General features: G+C 41.1%; 1 protein-coding gene across 3 annotated transcripts in view; it reads left to right on the top strand.

Annotated features, from left to right (window-relative positions):
- Positions 1-21593, top strand: part of MAP4K3 (mitogen-activated protein kinase kinase kinase kinase 3) — a 125708-nt gene that overhangs the window by 82483 nt on the left and 21632 nt on the right. For all 3 annotated transcript variants that reach the window (XM_065400303.1, XM_065400301.1, XM_065400304.1), the window contains 8 exons: positions 2552-2714; positions 5767-5879; positions 12256-12297; positions 13029-13113; positions 14394-14473; positions 16109-16169; positions 16255-16372; positions 19905-19963. In XM_065400303.1, the coding sequence (XP_065256375.1) occupies positions 2552-2714; positions 5767-5879; positions 12256-12297; positions 13029-13113; positions 14394-14473; positions 16109-16169; positions 16255-16372; positions 19905-19963 (721 nt within the window). The remainder of the gene's footprint in view (positions 1-2551; positions 2715-5766; positions 5880-12255; positions 12298-13028; positions 13114-14393; positions 14474-16108; positions 16170-16254; positions 16373-19904; positions 19964-21593) is intronic.

Below are 21593 nucleotides of genomic sequence, written 5' to 3' on the forward strand. Positions count from 1 at the left end.
ATTTCCTCAATCTGCAGATTCTGGCCCTAGAGTAGCATTCACATCAGCCCTCTCCTTGGGTTGGATGAAGTCACAGGCCCCTGGAGCCTAGTGTTTCTCTGCCCCACTGGCCCAGCCAGTTCTGCAGCTCAGTGGGCCCATGGGGTTCCTGGCTCCAGTGGATTCTAGCCTAATGAATCTGCTGTTACGTTTGTGATTGCTCCCTTCCTCGGCAGGGAGTGCTGTAGCTTTCCATTTTACAACTGGGACCTTTGAGAGCCTTGCAACTTCCACAACCTGACCTTGCCAATTATGGCTGCCTCCATGTGCTGTAGATATTCATTAACCATGAGTCTTCCGCTTCTATTAATTGACCACAGAACAGCAGACACACACTCTTGTGAAATGTCCTATGGATGGCACTGTAGGGCAAGAAAGCTGTATCAGTAAAGGCAGCACACAAGAAAGGACTTCCATCTCCAGCTGGTGCTGCGCATGCTGAGGTAATGAGCAAGAGTGATAGACAAACTTGGGTTCTGAAGGTTCCAAGAGTAGGACAGTCAATAGCAATAACCAAAATGCAGAACAGACAAATCAGTTGCTTTATAGTGCTGAAGCCATAAATGGGAACAATGTTTATTTAAAAAAAAAAAAAATTTGACTTGCTTCAATGTCTTTTGCCTGCTGTGGAAGAGCAATATGAAAGCCAGCAAGTTCTAGGGATGTGAGGCAAGCATTGAAGATTTCTCACTTTTTTTAATCCTGGGTCTTACTCTGACTTACTCTATGTTGGGGGAAACCAACTTCCCTGTGTGTCTATTTCCCAATCTATAAAAGGGAAATTATATGTTTATCTGTTTAGGCATTTGTACCATGCTTAGCACTGTTATCCAAGCACCTGACACGGTGAGGGTTAATTAATGTTTGGGTAGCATTTCGGAAAATACAAAACACTGCTGTGTAAGTCCATTATGTGTTTATTAGAACCCGGACTCGACTGCAGAGTGGCATTCTGTTATTTGTTATAACAACAAGGTATGGTAGAAAAGAGCTAGAGCAAGGAGAGACGCATGCCTGATGCCTAAGAAAACTTGTTTGTACTTAATGCATTGGAAAAAAGGACAAAAGAAAAGGGATTAGTGGGGCAGGAGAACTGAGGTCACTGCTACTCTGATCTGCCTGTATACAGGAGGGAAACAACTCCACGAAAAGGCACAGACTGGGTTTAAGAACTGTCGATGATTGGCACCAACTCAGCTTCAGTTGGATGACTGGGAGGGAGCTAGCGACAGTTTTAGTGCCATCAGTGTGTGTCTGCTTGACCCTGCCCTCTGTAGCCATGTACTGATTTGGGGTCCTCCCAAAAGCATAGGGATCTGTAGCCATGTTTCACAGATCCCAAAGGCCAGCCTCCATTCTGATTCAGCTCTATACTTTATCTTAAATGCCTCTGATTTGATTACCTGTTGGACATAAACTGTGGGCCAAACCCACAGCCAGCTTACTCACTTGCCATGCCTCACCCCTCGGGGTCGCCCTCTGGATTTCTGCTTTTGACCCTGTGACCCTCAGTCCTGTCGCTGTTTTTTCATTCTTCCCCATACTTTCTTGATGCCTGAGTCCAGTGGCTCCTCCTGTTAGGCTGGGGGGGGCGTGACCTTTAGATCCCCCAGAGCCTCAATAGGTGCCATGACTCACTCCTCCAACAGAGCCTGCTGCAGAGTCTTATAGTTCAGGCACGTTGCAGCAACTCAGCTGCACTGATTCATCCCATAAGCAGAGCCTGCAGTGACTCAGCCCTCAAGAATGCTGCAGCAGCCTATCCCTGAGCAGGGACCAGGTCAGATGACCCCCAGGCACAGATGACCCTGTCAGAGCTGCAAGTTTGTCTGTGCAACAGCACTACTTGTCCAGGAACCCACCTGCTGCCTCGCAGTCTTAAACTCCCTAGGCTTCCAGCCTGCTCTTGATCTAGTTCCTGTTTCTGCCCTAGCCTTGCCTGAGCCTTGTTCCAGCCCGCTTGAGCCTTGTCTGTGCCCTACCCTGTTCTGCACCCGCCTCCTGACCCTCAGACTGACTCCAGCCTGGCTTTGATTGTTGGCCTGTTTCTAACTGTGATCATGATTTTGCTTGTCCACAGACTCTGACCCCAGTTCTGACCCATGGCCTGTCCCCAGACACTGGTATCAGTGATACCCTTGGCCCGGCCTTGAACCTATGTCCGGCTATGACCACTGCTCCAGCCACCAGGCCTGACTACCTAGAATGCAGAACCTGACATGAGTAGTGACGTTTCAGCAGGCCAATCATGATTTCAGTGCACTTAATATTATTAACTACTTAATAATTTGAGTTTTCTGTTAGTACAAGAAACTTGTTTTATTGCTAAGCATTTTTCTGCAGTAAATGTTGTTTTGCTTAATGGAGCATACAGTTTTCTTTATCAGTACACTCATGGGATACGTACAACGCGGAGCTCTAGTACAGTATTACCATGATGAGTGTGGTATAAATGCCTAGATAGATTACTTTGTTTATATCGTTCATTAATATCGTTATATTTATTTTTCAGCCTAAATCCATCTGCATACCACAGGAAGGTCATTCTTCTGAAGATGATAATCAAGGAACGATCAAGAGATGCCCTGTTTCAGACAGTCCAGCAAAGTTAACATCACAAGTTCCACCTAGACCACCCCCTCCTCGGTTGCCTCCCCCGAAGCCTAATCCTATAGGTAATACAAGTGACACCAAGTAGTGTGTGGGGATTAGACAGATGTACACATGACTCATCCTGTGGTAATGTGTACTTCTGTGGGCAAGTAGCAAAAATAGTACAGGAAAACCAGCTGCAGTAAAAATGTACACTATAACTTACCTGGGCCAAATACACCTCCCATTGTAGTCATTGACAAAATTCCTCTTGATGTCCGTGAGGACAGGATTGGATCCTTAAGCAACATACTCAAGGTGAAATATGCTGAAACTGTGTAACAGTGGGCAGCATTGTATGTTTTCATAGATCTAAGTGTCAAATTCTGTTCTGCTGCGCAAGCTCCCATTTAAGTCAATTGGAGTTGTGTGGACATACCTGAGAGTAGAACTGGGCTTCAAAGGTTCACAGATAAACAAATGAATTGATTTCAGTAATTATATAGCAGTTAATTGTGCTTCCTGCCTATTGGTTTGTAAGCATTTCTCTGGTGTTTGATATGGAGTTTAAGGCCTGATCTGACTCTATGCCAATATCTAAGTCATTAATGAAGATATTGAACAGAGCCGGTCCCAAAACAGACCCCTGCGGAACCCCACTTGTTATGCCTTTCCAGCAGGATTGGGAACCATTAATAACAACTCTCTGAGTACGGTTATCCAGCCAGTTATGCACCCACCTTATAGTAGCCCCATCTAAATTGTATTTGCCTAGTTTATCGATAATATAATGCGAGACCGTATCAAATGCCTTACTAAAGTCTAGGTATACCACATCCACAGCCTCTCCCTTATCCACAAGACTCGTTATCCTATCAAAGAAAGCTATCAGATTGGTTTGACACGATTTGTTCTTTACAAATCCATGCTGGCTATTCCCTATCACCTTACCACCTTCCAAGTGTTTGCAGATGATTTCCTGTGGATTTAATCAGTATCTGGTGTTGTGTTTATAAGTGTAAGAGAGACATGGTATCAAATGGCAAATTGTGGTTGAAATGTCTTTCAGTAATATTTAGTTCTTCGAGTGCTTGCTCATGTCGATTCCACATTCGGTGTGTGTGCTCACCACATGCACCAGTGCCGGAAGTTTTTCCCTCAGCAGTATCCATAGGAGAGCGGCTCTGGCACCCTCTGGAGTGGCGCCTGCATGGCGCGATATAAGGGGTGCCGTCGGCTCCCCCCAACCTCAGTTCCTTCTTGCTGCCGGTGACGGTTCACAGAATGTTCGCCGCTCTTACTAGAGTTGTTCCTAGCAGTGTTCTGTCCCAAGCCACACAGACTGCTGAGGAGAGGCGTCTGCACGTGCTGGATGTCCCGAGGGCCTTAGCTTTTTACTTGGAGCGTACCAAGACTTTCCGTAAATTGACCCAGCTCTTCATCGCTACGGCGGATAGGATGAAGGGCCTTCTGGTTTTTCGCAGAGGATTTCCATCAGGATCACCTCTTGCATAAAGACCTGTTACGAGCTAGCCAAGGTCTCACCACCGCCGATTGTCAGGGCCATTTGACTAGAGCACAGGCGTCTTCGGCGGCCTTCCTGGCGCACATCCCAATCCAGGACATCTGTAGAGCTGTGACGTGGTCCTCTGTCCACACGGTCACATCTCATTATGCCATCACTCAGTGGGCCAGAGACGATGCTGGGTTCGGCAATCTGCGCGGCTGTGAACTCCTACCCGCCTCCACGGGAACTGCTGGAGTCACCTAATATGGAATGGACATGAGCAAGCACTCGAAGAAGACGACAGTTACCTGTTCTGTAACTGGTGTTCTTTGAGATGTGTTGCTCATGTCCATTCCATGACCCACCCTCCTTCCCCACTGTTGGAGTTTCTGGCAAGAAGGAACTGAGGGTTGGGGGAGCCGGTGGAGCCCCTTATACCGTGCCATGCAAGCACCACTCCAGAGGGAGCCAGAGCCGCTCCCCTATGGATACTGCTGAGGGAAAAACTTCTGGCACCGGTGCATGTGGTGAGCGCACACACCTAATGTGGAATGGACATGAGCAACACATCTCGAAGAACACCAGTTACAGAACAGGTAAATGTCTTATCTCACGTTCACATAACTTTTTGTGTTAGTGACCAAAATTTGGTAGTAATTTTCATGTAGAATTTATAGAATAAAATTCTATGTGTGTGTGTGTGTGTGTGTGTGTGTGTGTGTGTGTGTGTGTGTGTGTGTGTGTGTGTGTGTGTGCGCACACACACACACATATATATATTAAAAAATGGAGGCACCATAGTCACTCCTTAGATAAGGTTGGAGTGTATTTTGCACTTGAAGTGGGAGTCCATCCTTTATTTTGTAGGAAAAACAGTCTATATGCCCCAAATGTTCAGCATATAGCCTGAGGAAAACTAAACTATATTCAAGTAAATCTGTTAATTAGCTTGAGTTCTAATCACTTAAAATTTGGCCTTTTAAAAATTTACATTTGTGAGACTCACGATTTTTCAGGCTCCTTTAGCTTAAAAAGTAGATGTATAAACTTCTGACTTAATACCATAGGGAGAGAGTTTGGGGCGGGGGGGAAGTTCTGTGGCTATATAATTCTTTTGTTAATTAACAGAAAAGAAAAAATACCTAATTTCCCAAATGTAGAGGGTTAAATGAAGATATACATGTGATAAGCTTCTCTTTTCAGAGAATGAGCTTTTGCAACTCCTGATTTTGCTTTGAAGCAGCTACATGGACTGGCAGCAATGTTTGAAAAGGGAAAATCTGTTCTCTGGGGAAAAGCGTGAAAATCTAAATCTGTGAATATCCTCTCTCCACATGTGCTGTAAATACAAAGAGAGTCAGTGAAGATGACTCTGTTTCATACTATCTCATACTGAAAACCTTCAGAAGTTTTATTGATCTTCGTTTAGGGGCTTGAAAGGATTGAAATGATTACAACCCCTTTTCCTGTTATAATGGGCTACTTTTTTTGCTGGTGTAACTCCATTGAAGACAATGGCGTTAATGCCCACAGAGAATTTGACCCATCAAATTCATGTCTGTAGATGATTACATTAATAGTTGAATGTAGAGAAAATGTATTTATAACTTTAAACGTTTCTTTTGAAGGTAATGGAGTGAGTTCTTTAGATTTAAATGGTGACAGAGAGGGATCTCCACATCAACAGCCAAATGAAAATAGAGACACTAATTTTTCAAGGAAAGAAAAGAAGGAAATACTGGTAGGTAATGATTTCAAATCTACTTTTATACTCTTTTTTTTTTTTTTTTTTTTTAAACTCCTTAAATTGAGTTGCACGTGCTTTTATTGAAGACCAAGGACAGGATAGGCCCATTACACAATGAGGAGGGAAAGACAATAACAGAAAATGCAGCAGTGGCAGAAGTGTTAAATACCTTTTTTGTTTCAGTTTTCACCAAAAAAGTTAGCAGTGACTGGACGACTAACAGCGAACGTCAGTGTAAATGGGGGTGGGATCTGAGGCTAAAGTAGGAAAAGAACAGGTTAAGAATTATTTAGACAAGTTAGATGTCTTCAAGTCAGCAGGGCCTGATGAAATACATCCTAGAGTACTTAAGGAACTGGCTGAAGAGATCTCTGAGCCATTAGCAGTTATCTTTGAGAACTTGTGGAGGATGGAAGAGATCCCAGAGGACCGAAAGGGGCTAATATAGTACCTATCTATAAAAAGGGGAATAGGGACAAACCAGGGAATTATAGAACAGTCGGCTTAACTTTGGAACCCGGAAAGATAGCGGAGCAAATAATCAAACATTCTATTTTGTTAGCACCCAGAAGAAAACAAGGTAATAACAGGCAATATGAATTTGTCAAGAACTAATCATGTCAAACCAACCTAATATCTTTCTTTAACAGGGTAACAAGCCTTGTGGATGGGGGGGAAACAATAGATGTGATGTATCTCGACTTTAGTAAGGCTTTTGATACTGTCTCACATGACCTTCTCATAAACAAACTAGAGAAATGTAGCCTAGACAAACCTCCGATAAGGTGGGTGCGCAACTGGCTAGAAAACCATTTTCAGAGAGTGGTTATTAATGGTTCACAATCAAGCTGGAAGGGCACAGCAAGTGGGTTCCCACAGGGATGTGTCCTGGGTCCGGTTCCATTCAGTATCTTCATAAATTATTTGGATAGTGCCATAGTAGAGAGTATGCTCATAAAATTTGTGGACAATACCAAGCTGGGAGGGGTTGCAAGCACTTTGGAAGACAGAATTTAGAATTCAGCAGGATCTTGACAAACTGGAGAAATGGTCTGAATAAATAGGATGAAATTCTATAAGAACAAATGCAAAATACTACACTTAGGAAGGAATAATCAATTGCACAAATACAAAATGGGAAATTACTGCCTAGGAAGGAGTACTGTAGAAAAAGATCAAAGGGTTATAGTGGATCACAAACTAAATATGGATCAATAATATAATACTGTTGCAAAAAAAGCAAACATCATTCTGCAGTGTATTAGCAGGAGTCTTGTAAGCAAAATGCGAGAAATAATTCTTCCACTCTACTCAGCACTGATAAGGTCTCAACTGGAGTACTGTGTCCAGTTCTGGGCACCACATTTCAGGAAAGATGTGGACAAATTGGAGAAAGACCAGAGGAAAGCAATAAAAATAATTAAAGGGCTAGAAAACCTGACCTATGAGAAAAGATTGAAAAAAATGGGTTTATTTACTCTGGAGAAGAGAAGACTGAGGGGGAACGTAAAAGTCTTCAAGTATAAAAAAGGTTGTTATAAAGAGGAGGGTGATAAATTGTTCTCTTTAACCACTGAGGACAGGACAAGAAGTAATGGGCTTTAATTGCACCAAGAGAGATTTAGGTATTAGACATAAGAAAAAACTTCCTGTCAGTATAGTTAAGCACTGAAACAAATGTACCTAGGGAGGTTTTTAAGAACAGGTTAGACAAACACGTCAGGGATGGTCTAGGTAATACTTAGTCCTGCTTCAGTGTAGGTGACTGGACTAGATGACCTATCAAGGTCCCTTCCAGTCCTACATTTCTATGATTCTATGATTATTGATTTGTTTCATATATTCAGGTTTTGATATCTGTTGAATGGATTTTGTCTTACAAGTTTAAAACATTTTGGCTAAACTGTTTAATCATGCTACAGTCTTTATCTAAATTTAAGCAGTCAACATTAATACCAATTTTATTTTTAAATGCTACTAGGAGCTGTCATTTATTACAAGTAATAAATATTGTGCATTCAAGATTTGTGTGTGTGTGTGAAACCTTAGTGATGTGTCCTGTCCATGCAATACAGTAGAACCTCAATAATTCATATTAATGATGAGGAGAGATCACATAGATTAATGAATTTTGCTGACTAGTGGGTATGAAAACAAAAAAAAATTGGGAAACCAAGGAAAATGTAACGCAAAATGTAGTTTAATTTACATTGATGATTGCAATTTGGGCTTTAATTATTTGATACTTAATAACGTGTCAAAATAATAATTTGAGGAATTTAACATTTCACTGCAACACGGTCTCGTATAAAATCTTTGCTGCGAGATGGAGAGTTTTTTGTGTGGATTATAAAATGATGTGGATTAGCAAGGTTCTGTTGTACTTTCTGAAAGACTGCCTGCTAGAAGCAGATTTCATTGCAGCAGATATGGGTTTCTGAATACATGCAAATCCTTAATTCTGTCTTCCTGTCAATGTGCCAAGGATTGCCTTGAGTAATTTCTACATGTAATGTATACATCTAGGGCTATATATAAACTGTATTAGAGTTAAGAAGAAATATCTGCATAAATCCTCTGCAGTTTGTGGGGGCTATTGAGGATCATATTGCGCAATTAAGGTCATATACAGTCATAGCATTTTTCTCCCCAGACTAGTTAGCTTTGGATTGCAGTTTAACTGCTGCTTGGCAATGGAGAGAATTGTTCTTAACAGGGATATAATCAAGCCACTTCTACAGTAAATTAAATGGATCTTCTGGGGAAAAGGTTAAAATCAAAGTGTGTGTTTACTGAGGCTAAACTGATAATATGTGACACTTCAGTATCAGCAGTTATTCAGCACAAGAGAAGTAGCAGCACCAGATCCAGCAGAGAAGGCAGTTTAGGGTGGGGAAGTTGACTTGGCCATACTGGGGATGGAGTTAAAGAAGGAACTGAAAGAGGGACCGGAAGGATTCCACAGTAGGTGGGGAGAGAATGTGGAGATATGCAGGAGTTACCAGTGAGGAATCAGGATGGAGGGTGAGCTGGAACTCTTGAGGTTTTTTATTGTTGTTGACAGATTTTTAGTCCTAAATTTTAAAGGGTTTGTCTTCACTGCAGAGTTTACTCAGGTTATCAGTACTCAATTTACTCCTCGCAAGGTAGCCTAGCTCAAGTGAGAGTGGCCACAGTGCAAAATAACACAGTAGATCAGGGATCAGCAACCTTTCAGAAGTGGTGCGTCGAGTCTTCATTTATTCACTCTAATGTAAGGTTTTGCGTGCCAGTAATACATTTTAACGTTTTTAGAAGGTCTCTTTCTAGAAGTCTATAATATATAACTAAACTATTGTTGTATGTAAAGTAAATAAGGTTTTAAAAACGTTTAAGAAGCTTCATTTAAAATAAAATTAAAATGCAGAGCCCCCCGGACCGGTGGCCAGGACCCAGGCACTGTGAGTGCCACTGAAAATCAGCTCGCGTGCCACCTTTGGCACCCGTGTCATAGGTTGCCGTGCCGCCTTTGGCACCCGTGTCATAGGTTGCCTACCCCTGCAGTAGATGCTGTGTCCATACTGGCCCTGCAATTGCTTGTTTTGGGGAAATTCGCAGGGTTCTTTGGTCAGCAGTAAGCTGAGCTGCTGTGTTAATTGTTTCCCAGCAAATTGTGGAAGAACTTGTTTGTCCTTTCTGGGCCCAGGGGAGGAATTGCAGGAAGGCATTGGAGGACTAGCAGCATGCAAGTAGAGCTGATCTCTGTCCATGCTGCAGAGTGGTTCTGTTAGCAGCTGACGAGTTTTGCTAACTCCAGCTTTATTCTATACCCCTGGTGGGCCTCCCAGCTCCAGTTAAAAGCACCACCACATCTGAGTTAAGGGTGTTTGTACATGGACAGGACTCGAATTATAACTTGAGGTAACAGTAGTGAAGACAAAAATCTAGAGTGATGTTAGAAAACACATATGTTTTTAAAAACTTGTTCAAACAATATGATTTTTAAGTTGTGTGCCTTTATGTATTTTGGCATACTTGGACCTAATTCCATTTTGAAAGCCTCTATCTATAACCGTGTGATTTTACCCCTTAGCAATTAATGAACTTCTGAGGCTCTCAGGCCTACAGAATAAAATCTTAAATTACAAATTACAAAACTGATGTCCAGCAAGAACTCAGTAACACAATGTATTTAGCTGTTTATAAATATACCATTCAAATTAAAATACTGTATATGCACAGCTTTTATATTATTGACATGTATACCCTAGTTCTCTTAGCATCCTGTTTGCTTTCAGGTTTAACTGTTCATTTTGACTTAAGTCCTGTGTGGTTTGGACTCCAGCTTACTGAGACCCCTTCTCTCCCTTTGAGCCACTACAGCAGCCTAGCTGTCAACTGTCACAGATACTCTGTGATGTCCTGTGTTTTCCAAGGATTTTTAGACAAATGGACCCAGGATTTGCCCATGGGAACCACCTTATATTGATTCTACTGCTCTGTCCATGCAGCTCAGAGCAAGTGAGTCTGTTGTTCAACACTTTGCTTGTATTCAGAGTGTTTACCAGCACAAAATAAACACCTAGCAGTTGATGCTGGTGTGTGCCTAGTGCTGTCATTGGGAGAAAAAGACACCTGAAAGCTTCCTCCGCACCCACACAGAGATGGTCGCTATGGGATATGGACTCACTTAAATAGGACGGTAAAAATTTCAGTCTTCAGCCGTACATCCCTTTTTCTAGTCCCCTTGTAATGTTGTTCTGAGCCTCTGCTTTTTTCCTTGCCTGCCCAGGTCCTTTTCCGGCACTGGCAGCCTTTATCACAACAAATTGCCACTAGGGAGGGAACCAAGCTAGTGAGCAGTGTCGTAGCAGCTGCTGAGTGGCCTTGCATGGGAACTTCTTGGTCTTTTCCTAGATTTCCCCTCTTGCTATGGGAGAAAAGGGACGAGGCGTGGGGGATGTGGAAGAAGAGACATAGGAGAAGCAGAGTTATGAGGAGCAGGGCCAGGAGAAAGGAAACGTCGGAGACAAGAGAAAGAATGATGGTGGATGAGGACAGCAGAAGAGGGGAAATTTGTGGAAAGAAGTCTGGGAGGAAAAATACTTCCTTTTTAGTTTGCTGTCATTGTGCATTTTGACACCTTTTGGTGTGTAATAATCCATTTAATTATTTCTCCTGTGTAGTCATTTAGATCAAATTTTTTAGAATTTTCACTGATTTTTGGGGGTGTCAGTTTCTGCATCCCAACTTGAAACCTTGGGCTTGATTTTCAGACTGGCTCAGTACCCAGTTCTGACTCCAGTTGAAGCTAATGGGAGATGAGTGTTCAACATTTCTGAAAGTCAGGTTCAAGATGTCTCAGTTTGTGCCCTAAAATCGGGCTGCTTCTGTAAAATGTTGCCATTAGTCAGGGGTTTTTTTTGGGGGGGGGGGAGGGGAGGGAGGAGAGGAGTTATCAGAACAATAAGGGGTGGGGGGAGAACATATTTTAAAGAGTTAAAATCTGATTTTAAAACCATAAATATTGGTGGGGAAACTCAGATAAGTATAGCTCCCGAAACTACTTGTAACTCATCTTTTGAAATCCTCTAGACCTACAGCTGTCTGTGTCCCTTTCAAGTTTTGTAGTTGAAGCAGCTTACAGTTTTAAAAAGGAGATAATTGTTGGTTGAAATATCTCTGCACTGAAAGAAATAAGTATTCTTGATGCTTATGAAATGGTTTTGGTATAAAATAAACAATGTGTGGAATGCTGAAACAATTTAATAAAGCAGGGTTTACATTAAGCAACTGTTTGGAATGTTGAACAGCTAATTATAATACTAAGGCTCATAAGCTTTGTAATAATGGATGATGACACTCTAGTGTTCTTTCACATCTCTAATTTGAAATTTTTATTATATAAGAAATTATATAGAAGTTAAGTTATGGGATATTGAGATTAAGAAATCGTAATAGATGAATTTCACTAGAACAGTAATTCCTCTGTAGGAGGTGGGGGAGTTGGCAGCATCAACAGACAAGGAAGGTTAGCAAGTTCACATACCAAATTCTATAAAAACTGGGGTATTCCTGTAGTTATTTAGTGCATCTCATTAAATGAGTGCAGTATTAAACTTGAAAATGTACAGCATGTCTATATTTATTGTGTTTAACAATTTGCATGGAGTTTGCCACTGGTGGGTGTCTTTTATGCAGATAAATGAATAAATACTGGCTTGTCAGTTTCATCTAATATAGTTATACTCACAGTTACTAAGTTACTTATGCACTGTGTCTGACTGTTCAGAAAAGATATTTTAATGTTTAATCTGTACACTAATTTTGTTTTTAGTGAAATGTGTATAACTATTAAAAGAATAATCTAAGCTTACAATATTTTTTCTAGAAACCAATTAGTAATGGCCTTCCACCGACACCTAAAGTCCATGTAAGTATATAATATTGGACCAGCCAAACTAATTTTGAATATAGTATAGAAATGTTTTTTTGTGTTAAATAAAAAAAAAAATCAAATTTGAATATTCAGTGAAGTTCTATGTCAGTTAAAAAAACGTCCAATTGAACAATTGGTTTAGATAGTTGTCACAACAGTTTTTTTTAAAGTAAAATATTTGAAAGCCAATATCATTAACCATACCTATCGTTTAAGATTTGCATTTCAGAACAGATTGAGTTTTAAGAAAGTTCTTGAAATAAAAATGAGTGGTGATTTATGCAACAACTGATGACATTTCAAATTTGTAAAATATTTCAGAAATAAGAGAGCACTCTTGAGACTACTTTGATTTTTATCATACTCCCATATTTCACACAGAGCCTTTTTCAGTTTCCTCTCATGCTGCAATAAATAGACATTGTTATAATCAGTTACCAGAACGGGCAGGTCTTGAAGTATGTTAATTCAGAAATATATGAGAGGCAAAGAAACTGTGACTGGCTTTATTTAAAAAAAAATAAGCTTCCCTTTCTCTGGCATGTTTTATGGGGATGAAATCACTCAGATAGAAAAAATTAAATAAACTGGTCCCTAACTCTTTTACCCCTTCAATAAAGCAAAAACTGTGCCATTTGAAATACATAATTAGAATTTTTCCTAATACCTGTTGATGTAAAGTATCAAATTCACTGTTCTAAATGGCTTATATTTTACTTTCACAGATGGGTGCTTGCTTTTCAAAGGTTTTCAATGGGTGCCCATTAAAAATTCATTGTGCAACATCATGGATTAATCCAGATACAAGAGGTAGTACATTATGTATTTTCATCCTATTTATTCTCTCCTGAAGGTTTTAAGAACATGATCTATTCAGTTTAGATATCAAGAGAATTCTTTATAAAAGTGTCACTTGTGTATATAGGAATTTTCTCTTTATTGGATTGCTTAAACTCAAATCAACCATTGATTTAAAAAAAAAGTAAATTCCCTTTACTTTTAGGTATGTGATGTAGATTGCAGCTTTTTAGTTCCATAAAATAAGTTTACCATACAGATGAAAGTGAGGTACATGTATTCTTCTTTTTGGTTGAGGTGTAAAACACACTCTGCTTCTGGGAATCAAAAATCCCAGGTTTGGAGATAATGCTGTTACCCCTAGTGTCCTGGTCAAACAGCCACATCCTGACTTCCTCAGTTCCCCCTGTAGTTTCATTGGATATATTATTGTTCACTTAACTTCTCAGATCTGTTGTGGGCAGAGAGAGAGGCTGCCACCATTACCATCATAGGTAAATATATTTCAGTGTGGGATGAAGTGATCTATGCTACAGGAGTCAGACTATAGGGGAGGGGCGAATTGGTGATATGGGACTCAAGTTTTGCCTGAAATTTTAGCAAGCTGCTACTACTAAAATGACCAGCAATAAAATACTTTTCTGAAATTTAAGTGATCAAAATCAGTCTTTGAAGTTGACACCTCATTTAGATGAGACAATTCCAACTTCTCAGCAAACAATGGTTTTAACTCTCTTGGAAACTCTTTGGAAACTCAGAAGGAGAATGCAGTGGTGGCCAACATTCAGAAGGTTACCTTTGTAACCATGAGGGATAGATGTGGAATTATCTTAAATTTTGCAGAAACCGATGGGGCCCCCAAAGAAGAGCTGCTATAACATGTCAGTCAGTACCATCATTGATAAACACCCTATGAAGTGGTTATGGGTCCTGCAGAAAGAGAACTGTTAAGTAATGTATATTAATGTGAGTTAAGCTTCATCTTTATAGCAGGAACTTAAATAAAGTATATTGTTCATATAGGTTCTTCCAGCAGTAATTCTTATGGCCAGTATTTTGAACTAAAATAAGAGGAATCCCTCTGCTTCTTGTTTTGTTTTTTTGAATTTAAGCTACTGCTACTTCCTGATCTAAGGAAATTTAAACAAAGTAGATTGCCTGCTTTTGATGAATGTGAGTGCCTCTGTTAATGATAGTGAAAGACTGCTTTGCTAAACCAGCTCCATGTTCATATTATTTTCACTTTCCTTAACTCCAGATTTGTTAATTTTAATTTCTCTCTCCCTTTACAGATCAATACTTGATATTTGGTGCAGAGGAAGGTATTTACACCCTGAATCTCAATGAACTTCATGAAACATCAATGGAACAGGTATGTTTGTTTTTGAATTTTGAAAATAAAGTCCTTGTCATTTTTCAGCAATTAAGGCTAGTGCTGCATAACGTAATATCTCCTTTGCTTTAATACATCTATACATGCTGCAGCTGCACTTAAGGTTACCTGTTTCAGTGCTAAAGAGTCGCTTTCAGTTACTTATAACCTTGTCAGACTTTCACCTTTCAGGCTGATAGTTTTTCAGGTGTAAATTGTTTCATTTAGTTTCTATACTACCCACAACCCAGTGTTGGTCTAACACTTGAAGCCAAGCACAGAGTCACAATGGAGAATATACTTACACAATTATAGAAAATTAATAAAACTACTTGTGAACTGAATTAAAGTAAAGCTGATCTTTCATATGCCTTACTGACTAGAAATTTGAGGCAAAGATAAAGAAAAGCTAACCTCTCTGATTATACTTTGCCATTAACGCCAATGGACAAAACAGAGATCAGAAATGTATAACTTTCCAGGAGCTAATAGAGAGTCTTATTTAAAATTAGACAAATTAGAGGATTGGGCCAAAAGAAACCTGATGAGGTTCAACAAGGACAAGTGCAGAGTCCTGCACTTAGGACGGAAGAATCCCATGCACTGTTACAGACTAGGGACCGAATGGCTAGGAAGCAGTTCTGCAGAAAAGGACCTAGGGGTTACAGTGGATGAGAAGCTGGATATGAGTCAACAGTGTGCCCTTGTTGCCAAGAAGGCTAACGGCATTTTGGGCTGTATAAGTAGGGGCATTGCCAGCAGATCGAGGGACGTGATCATTCCCCTCTATTCGACATTGGTGAGGCCTCATCTGGAGTACTGTGTCCAGTTTTGGGCCCCACACTACAAGAAGGATGTGGAAAAATTAGAAAGAGTCCAGCGGAGGGCAACAAAAATGATTAGGGGGCTGGAGCACATGACTTATGAGGAGAGGTTGAGGGAACTGGGATTGTTTAGTCTGCAGAAGAGAAGAATGGGGGGGATTTGATCGCTGCTTTCAACTACCTGAAAGGGGGTTCCAAAGAGGATGGATCTAGACTGTCCTTAGTGGTACCTGATGACAGAACAAGGAGTAATGGTCTCAAGTTGCAGTTGGGGAGGTTTACGTTGGATATTAGGAAAAACTTTTTCACTGGGAGGGTGGTGAAGCACTGGAATGGGTTACCTAGGGAGGTGGTGGAATCTCCTTCCTTAGGGGTTTTTAAGGTCAGGCTTGACAAAGCCCTGGCTGGGATGATTTAGTTGGGAATTGGCCCTGCTTTGAGCAGGGGGTTGGACTAGATGACCTCCTAAGGTCCCTTCCAACCCTGATATTCTATGATTCTATGAAAATATCCTGAGAAGAATCTGTCTACTCTTCCCGGATAAAACCCGGGTCGGGGAAAGTATGCATATACTATACATTTGTGTGTGTGTAAAATATAAAGTTTGTATGTATTATGACTTTATCCTGTGCATTAACTCTAAAATCTGTGAAAATACTATGTTTAACTTATCTAAGGCCAATTTCTACTACAGAAATTACAGCAACGTTAATTATGTTGTATTGCCTATCCAGATACTAACTTATAAATTGATTTATTGTACTACACAACATTTTGTGTTCAGTAAATTGTTTTTTTTTTTCTTTATCAGCTATTTCCCCGAAGATGTACGTGGTTGTATGTAATGAACAATTGCTTATTATCAATATCTGGTAAGTCTTTCTGCTATTTTTAATGTAAATGCTTGAGAATCGTAAGTTTTCTGCATTAAGCTTTATTCTGTTTTTTAATTTCCAGGTAAAGCTTCTCAGCTTTATTCCCATAATTTACCAGGGCTCTTTGATTATGCAAGGCAAATGCAAAAGTTGCCTGTATCTATTCCAACACACAAGCTTCCTGACAGAATACTCCCCAGGTAAATATATATTAATCAAATGTATTAGCAATATTCTGTAGATCTTGTTTCTGAGAGTCCAGGCCCCTCTCCTGAATGGGGACCCCTAATAATTTGGAGGTTTTGGAACGTATAGTCTCATCTTCATGAATAACTTCTACTAGCCTTAATTAGAGTTCAGGCACTTAAATTCACATGAATCAAGATGAGAATATACACTCTGAAAGGAAAACTCCAATTGTACACATTTCACTTTCTTCTCAGGATAGACTGGGTTTGAATCTGATCTCTCACCAGGTTTATACTGATCTAAGTCCATTTTACTTCACTTGAATTATTCTTGAGTTACTGAGCACAAGTCAGACTGCTTGTTCCTTGAGGGAAGTTCTGGTTGTCTCTGTTGTAAACCAAATCCCAGGATTAGGCTCAGGCATATTTATCTACGAACCAGAGGAGAGATGGAAGCCTAAAATAAACTGTTCCTATCAGCCCAGAAAATGAGGGTAGAGAAATATTTATTCAGAATGAGAACATGGGGCTCTGGAGGCTATGGACGTATTATCCAAGGTGTGTCCACAGCAAATTCTGTATGCAATCCCACCAAATATATTTATCACCAAGGATCCTACAAAATATGAGAGATCAGAAGTAATACTATATTTGTTGCTACCCAAGCTGTAGGAGACAGGTTCTTAAAAATAGTCTGGGCGTCAGACTCAGTACCAGATAACTTGCTGATTGCACCAAATCTGCTATAGCAGGGGCTATAGGACTATTTTGTCCTCCAAGAGCCATAGTACCCTTGCTGCTCCAAAGAAAATACTTGAAAATAGAAGTGTTCTGGACATGTAATTAATGTTGCTAGCATCAGAGAGAAATGGTAACAGTAAGAAACCTGAGGATTCAGTGTGGAGTCAACATTCAGTGCATAGAAGGCAGAATGAATCACCAGAACACTTCACAATACATAACTTCCTAAAGAACAACCTTATCAGTGGGCCTGATTCTTAGCTACCTTGAGATACAATCAACAGCCATAGCTTTATTCATTATATGATGCAGGAAAGGCTTCTGTGCAGTCATCTGCATGCATGGCTGTGTTACACCCACCAGACACTGTGATCGCCTTGGAATCGAAATATGGTCTTACAAGATCTAGCACAGCCACCTTTCAAACCATTACACTCTATATCCCTATGCAGTTTGTCTGTTCCTAGCCCCATTCTGTAACTTTGGCTGGCAGACTATGTGAGTTGGGGACACAATCAGCAGAGGACCAATACTGTAAATTTCACAAGGTCGGGGTTGCTATGAAAATTCCAAAATACATCAAGCCTGGGATGACCTCTCATACACGCTCCAGAGGGCCAGGAGACTTCCTGCCAAGTCCCATCACATCCCAAGGAAAATGTTAAACAACCTGAACGTGCAAAGAAGGGCGAGCAAAACGTATATCGGCAGGACAGAATCATTTACATATTCCACATTTCTCTCTGCTGCTTTCTTCTCTTTGTGTGACAGGCATCAGAAGGACACAGTAGCCAGGAGGATTACTAGATGCATATCTAAAGTATATAAATAGCAAGATAAATTCTTTCTACCAGACCTCAAAGCATGTTCTTCAAGAAGTTCTTGAATACCATGATGATGAGTGCACTATAAAAATTAATGTAAAATTAAAGCAGAATTCTCTTCAGAGAAAAGTTCATGCACCAGCAGAAAAAATGGAAAGCAAAGAAAAATTCAAAGCAGCTACATGAGCGTCAGTACATACATTTTGCAAAACATTATGTGCTTGATTTGGGACTTAGTTGACAGCATTTGGTAGCAGAGCCCTACAATCTATGGAAGTCATGATCTCCAGTCCGTTTCTGCCATGTGAACTCCACTGAAGCAGTCCTTGACAATGTCTCTAATAAACCTCTTCCTGGAACAACTTGGAACAAGTACTCCATTCTCCTTCTCAACTTGTCAGTCACCTTTGGAACTTTCAATCACATGCTTATTGATTATCTTATCCTCTGTTGACTTTCTCAACTCAGTCCTTTCTTGCTTGTCCTCCTATCTCTAATTGCTCCTTCAGTGAGTCATTCTGAGGATCCTTCTAATTCCCCCCCCCTTCTGTGGAGGTTCCTCAGGGCTCCCTCTTTGGCATAGGCTGTGCACCCACTGGCAGCCAAGCTCCCCTCCCCACCTCCTCTCCCCCTGAGCGCGCTGGGTCCCCGCTCCTCTGCCTACCTCCCAGCACTTCCTGCCAGGGTGCTGCCAAACAGCTGTTTGCACGCTCGGGGGCGGGAGGGGGGGGAGAGAAGCAGGAACGTAGCACACTCAGGGGAGGAGGCGGGGCCGGGGTGGGGATTTGGGGAAGGAGTTGGAATAGGGGCAGGGAGGGGGCAGAGTTGGGTGGGGACTTTGGGGAAGGGGTTGGAAGAGGTGGGGCAGGGCCTCATGGAAGGGGTGGAGTGGGGGCGGGACCGGGGGCAGAGCGGGGGGTCGACCACCCACAGAAAGAGGGGAAGTCGGCACCTATGCTCTTGGGTCTCCTTCTCTTCTCCTTCCACAGCTTGTCTGTGGGTAATCTCCTCTGCAAACACAAATTGAACTACCATTTCTATGTGAATGATTAACAGATTTCTCTCTCTACTATGGACCTGTCTCCTTCTGTCCAAACTAAAATCTCAGCTTGTCTTTGATATCTCAATGAGGATACCCAGCCATCAGCTTACGTTCAACATGGTCTGAATTTTCCCCTTACATCCTCCCTCATCCCTTCTTTCTCAAGCACTGTGGACAACACCAACATCCTGTCTGTCTCTCAGGCTCATAACCTGGGCATCATCTTTAGTTCTGCTCTCTCTCCAGATCCTCACATCCTGGCTGTGTCTAAATCTTGCTAATTCTTTTTAAATGTTTCCTAACATCCATACAGCTTAAACTCTCGTCCAAGCTCTCATCATCTTACTTCTCTATCACTGTAACATAATTTTCTCTGACCTTGACAAAAGCAGTCTTCCCCCCACGTAGCCATACAAAATACTGCTGAGAGAGTTCCTGTTTAGGAAAACCAGTTCTTGCTGTGCCTTTACAACTACACCTCTACCTCGATATGACGCGACGCGATATAATATGAATTCGGATACAACGCGGTAAAGCAGCGCTCCGGGGGGGCGGGGCTGCGCACTCCGGTGGATCAAAGCAAGTTCGATATAACGCGTTTCACCTATAACACGGTAAGATTTTTTGGCTCCCGAGGACAGCGTTATATCGGGGTAGAGGTGTATTTGAGTAAAATATTCTGGGGGGCAGTTGTTAGTAGGTCTACTTGCTGTAAATCGAATTAAACTATATCTGAACCTCAATGGGGAAGACCCACCTAATGTATGTCTAGGTGCCAAACATACTGTTTTGAGGAAGATAAATGTACAGTGAAGTAAAATAGTTCTCTTATTTTAGTTTTTTTCGGTGAATATCATTCCCTTATTAAAAGTCCTTATAAGAAGCAGATTGATTGTCTGTTTTATTGAATTAATAATTCTACATTTATATCCTTTAGGAAGTTTGCAGTGTCTACAAAAATTCCAGAAACCAAATGGTGTCAGAAGTGTTGTGTTGGTAAGTAAAGAAGTACAGTGGAAATGTCAGTAAGAGGAATAAATGGCTACAGTGTTGAGATATTTGTAACGAGTCACTACCTGGGGAGGAACAAAGGAGAGAAGAATGTTTATCAGGCTGTCACGTTTCTCCTGTCATCAGAAATAAGCTGTAGACATCTACAGGTAGTAAACTCAACCAGATTAGCCCTCACATTTATAGGAAGTGAAAACTTCCTCTTTTCCCCCTCATAATTATTCACATTTCACAACAAATTCAGAACAGCAGAATGCATGTCCGGTTTCTTGAGAAACCTCAGTCTCTCCGGGGGAGTGACATACAGGAACCATCAGGCTATGAACCATGACTTCTAATACTGGCCATTGTGAGCCCACTGCAGTTCATGTTATTTATTGACCGATACCGTGGGGGTTTGTTTTAAATTCTCTTGGGGTGCTAGAAAGATCTACGAGGGCGGCATTGGTTCTCTAAAAATGGTACCATACAAAAGTACAGTAAGGGTCCAGTGGACCAACCACTGAGTCAACACTGCAGTATAAGAGAGATACAAACAGTGAAAAGTTACTGTTCAATAAATGTGCATAAAAGGCAGGAAAATTATTTGCTGCATGAGATCTCCACGCAAGCTGTAGAGTGTGGAGGTAGAGTGGGGTCTTCTTGAATCACTAACTGCAGCACCTAGGTCCCTGTTGTATAGAACACAGGGTGAAACATTTTCAATTTCTCTGATACAAGTAATCACTTGTTTCTCTCATCTACCTGTTACGTCTTGTCGTTTAGATTGTAAACTCTTTAGGGTAGGGACCGTCATTTACTATGTTTGTACAGTGCTCAGCATGAAGGGGCCTTGACCTGATTGAGCCCTCAATATAATGTTAAAAAACAATATACTGAACCGCTGAAAGGTGTAGTGTCTGACCTGCGGGCAGAAGAATAGTAGGGTAAAAAATCAGAGTAGATATGAAACTCTATAGGCTCTTCATGAATATAAATGTAACTTTCAGCCTGATAGATTTTACAAGATTTCTCTTCCAGTGCTGAACAGAGAAGGCGTTAGCATGCTGCACTGTAATCATGTGGTGGTCATGGTAACCCTCTCTAGTTTGTCAGAAGGGTGTATGCACGACGCAGCAGATAGCTAGCATGTGGCTATGCTGCTTTCTGCAGCGCTCAAAGAGCTTTATCACCACCAAATGGATTAATAAACATCTAAAAATTACTAGACCCTAGAGAACCTCCCATGTGGTAGGAACAGAGCCTGTGATGGGACACGGGTGTTGTACCCTTTGGCCTAGCGGAAGCAGCACTGAAGTGGCAGTCCAAAAGAGTCTGAATTCTAATCTCATCTTTTCCACATACTGGTGTTAGTACAGTTCGCATTACTGAGTTGAACCTTACTTTAACAGGCAAGTATCCTTGTCCTCACTTGACGGATGGGGTTAACTGAGATGATGCACAAGGGACCAGATTTATAATGGTATTTTTAGGTGCCTAAAGATGCAAATCGGCGCCTAGTGGAATTTCAACAGAGGAGGGTGGTCCTAGTGGATTTCATCCACTTAGCCACGTTAAAAGTCAGTGAGAGTCAGGCAGTTCTGTAAACTGCAGTGGGCACCTTTCTGTGTCTTTG

The sequence above is a fragment of the Emys orbicularis genome, chromosome 3, assembly GCF_028017835.1.
Source record: "Emys orbicularis isolate rEmyOrb1 chromosome 3, rEmyOrb1.hap1, whole genome shotgun sequence".
Classification (NCBI taxonomy): Eukaryota; Metazoa; Chordata; order Testudines; family Emydidae; genus Emys; species Emys orbicularis.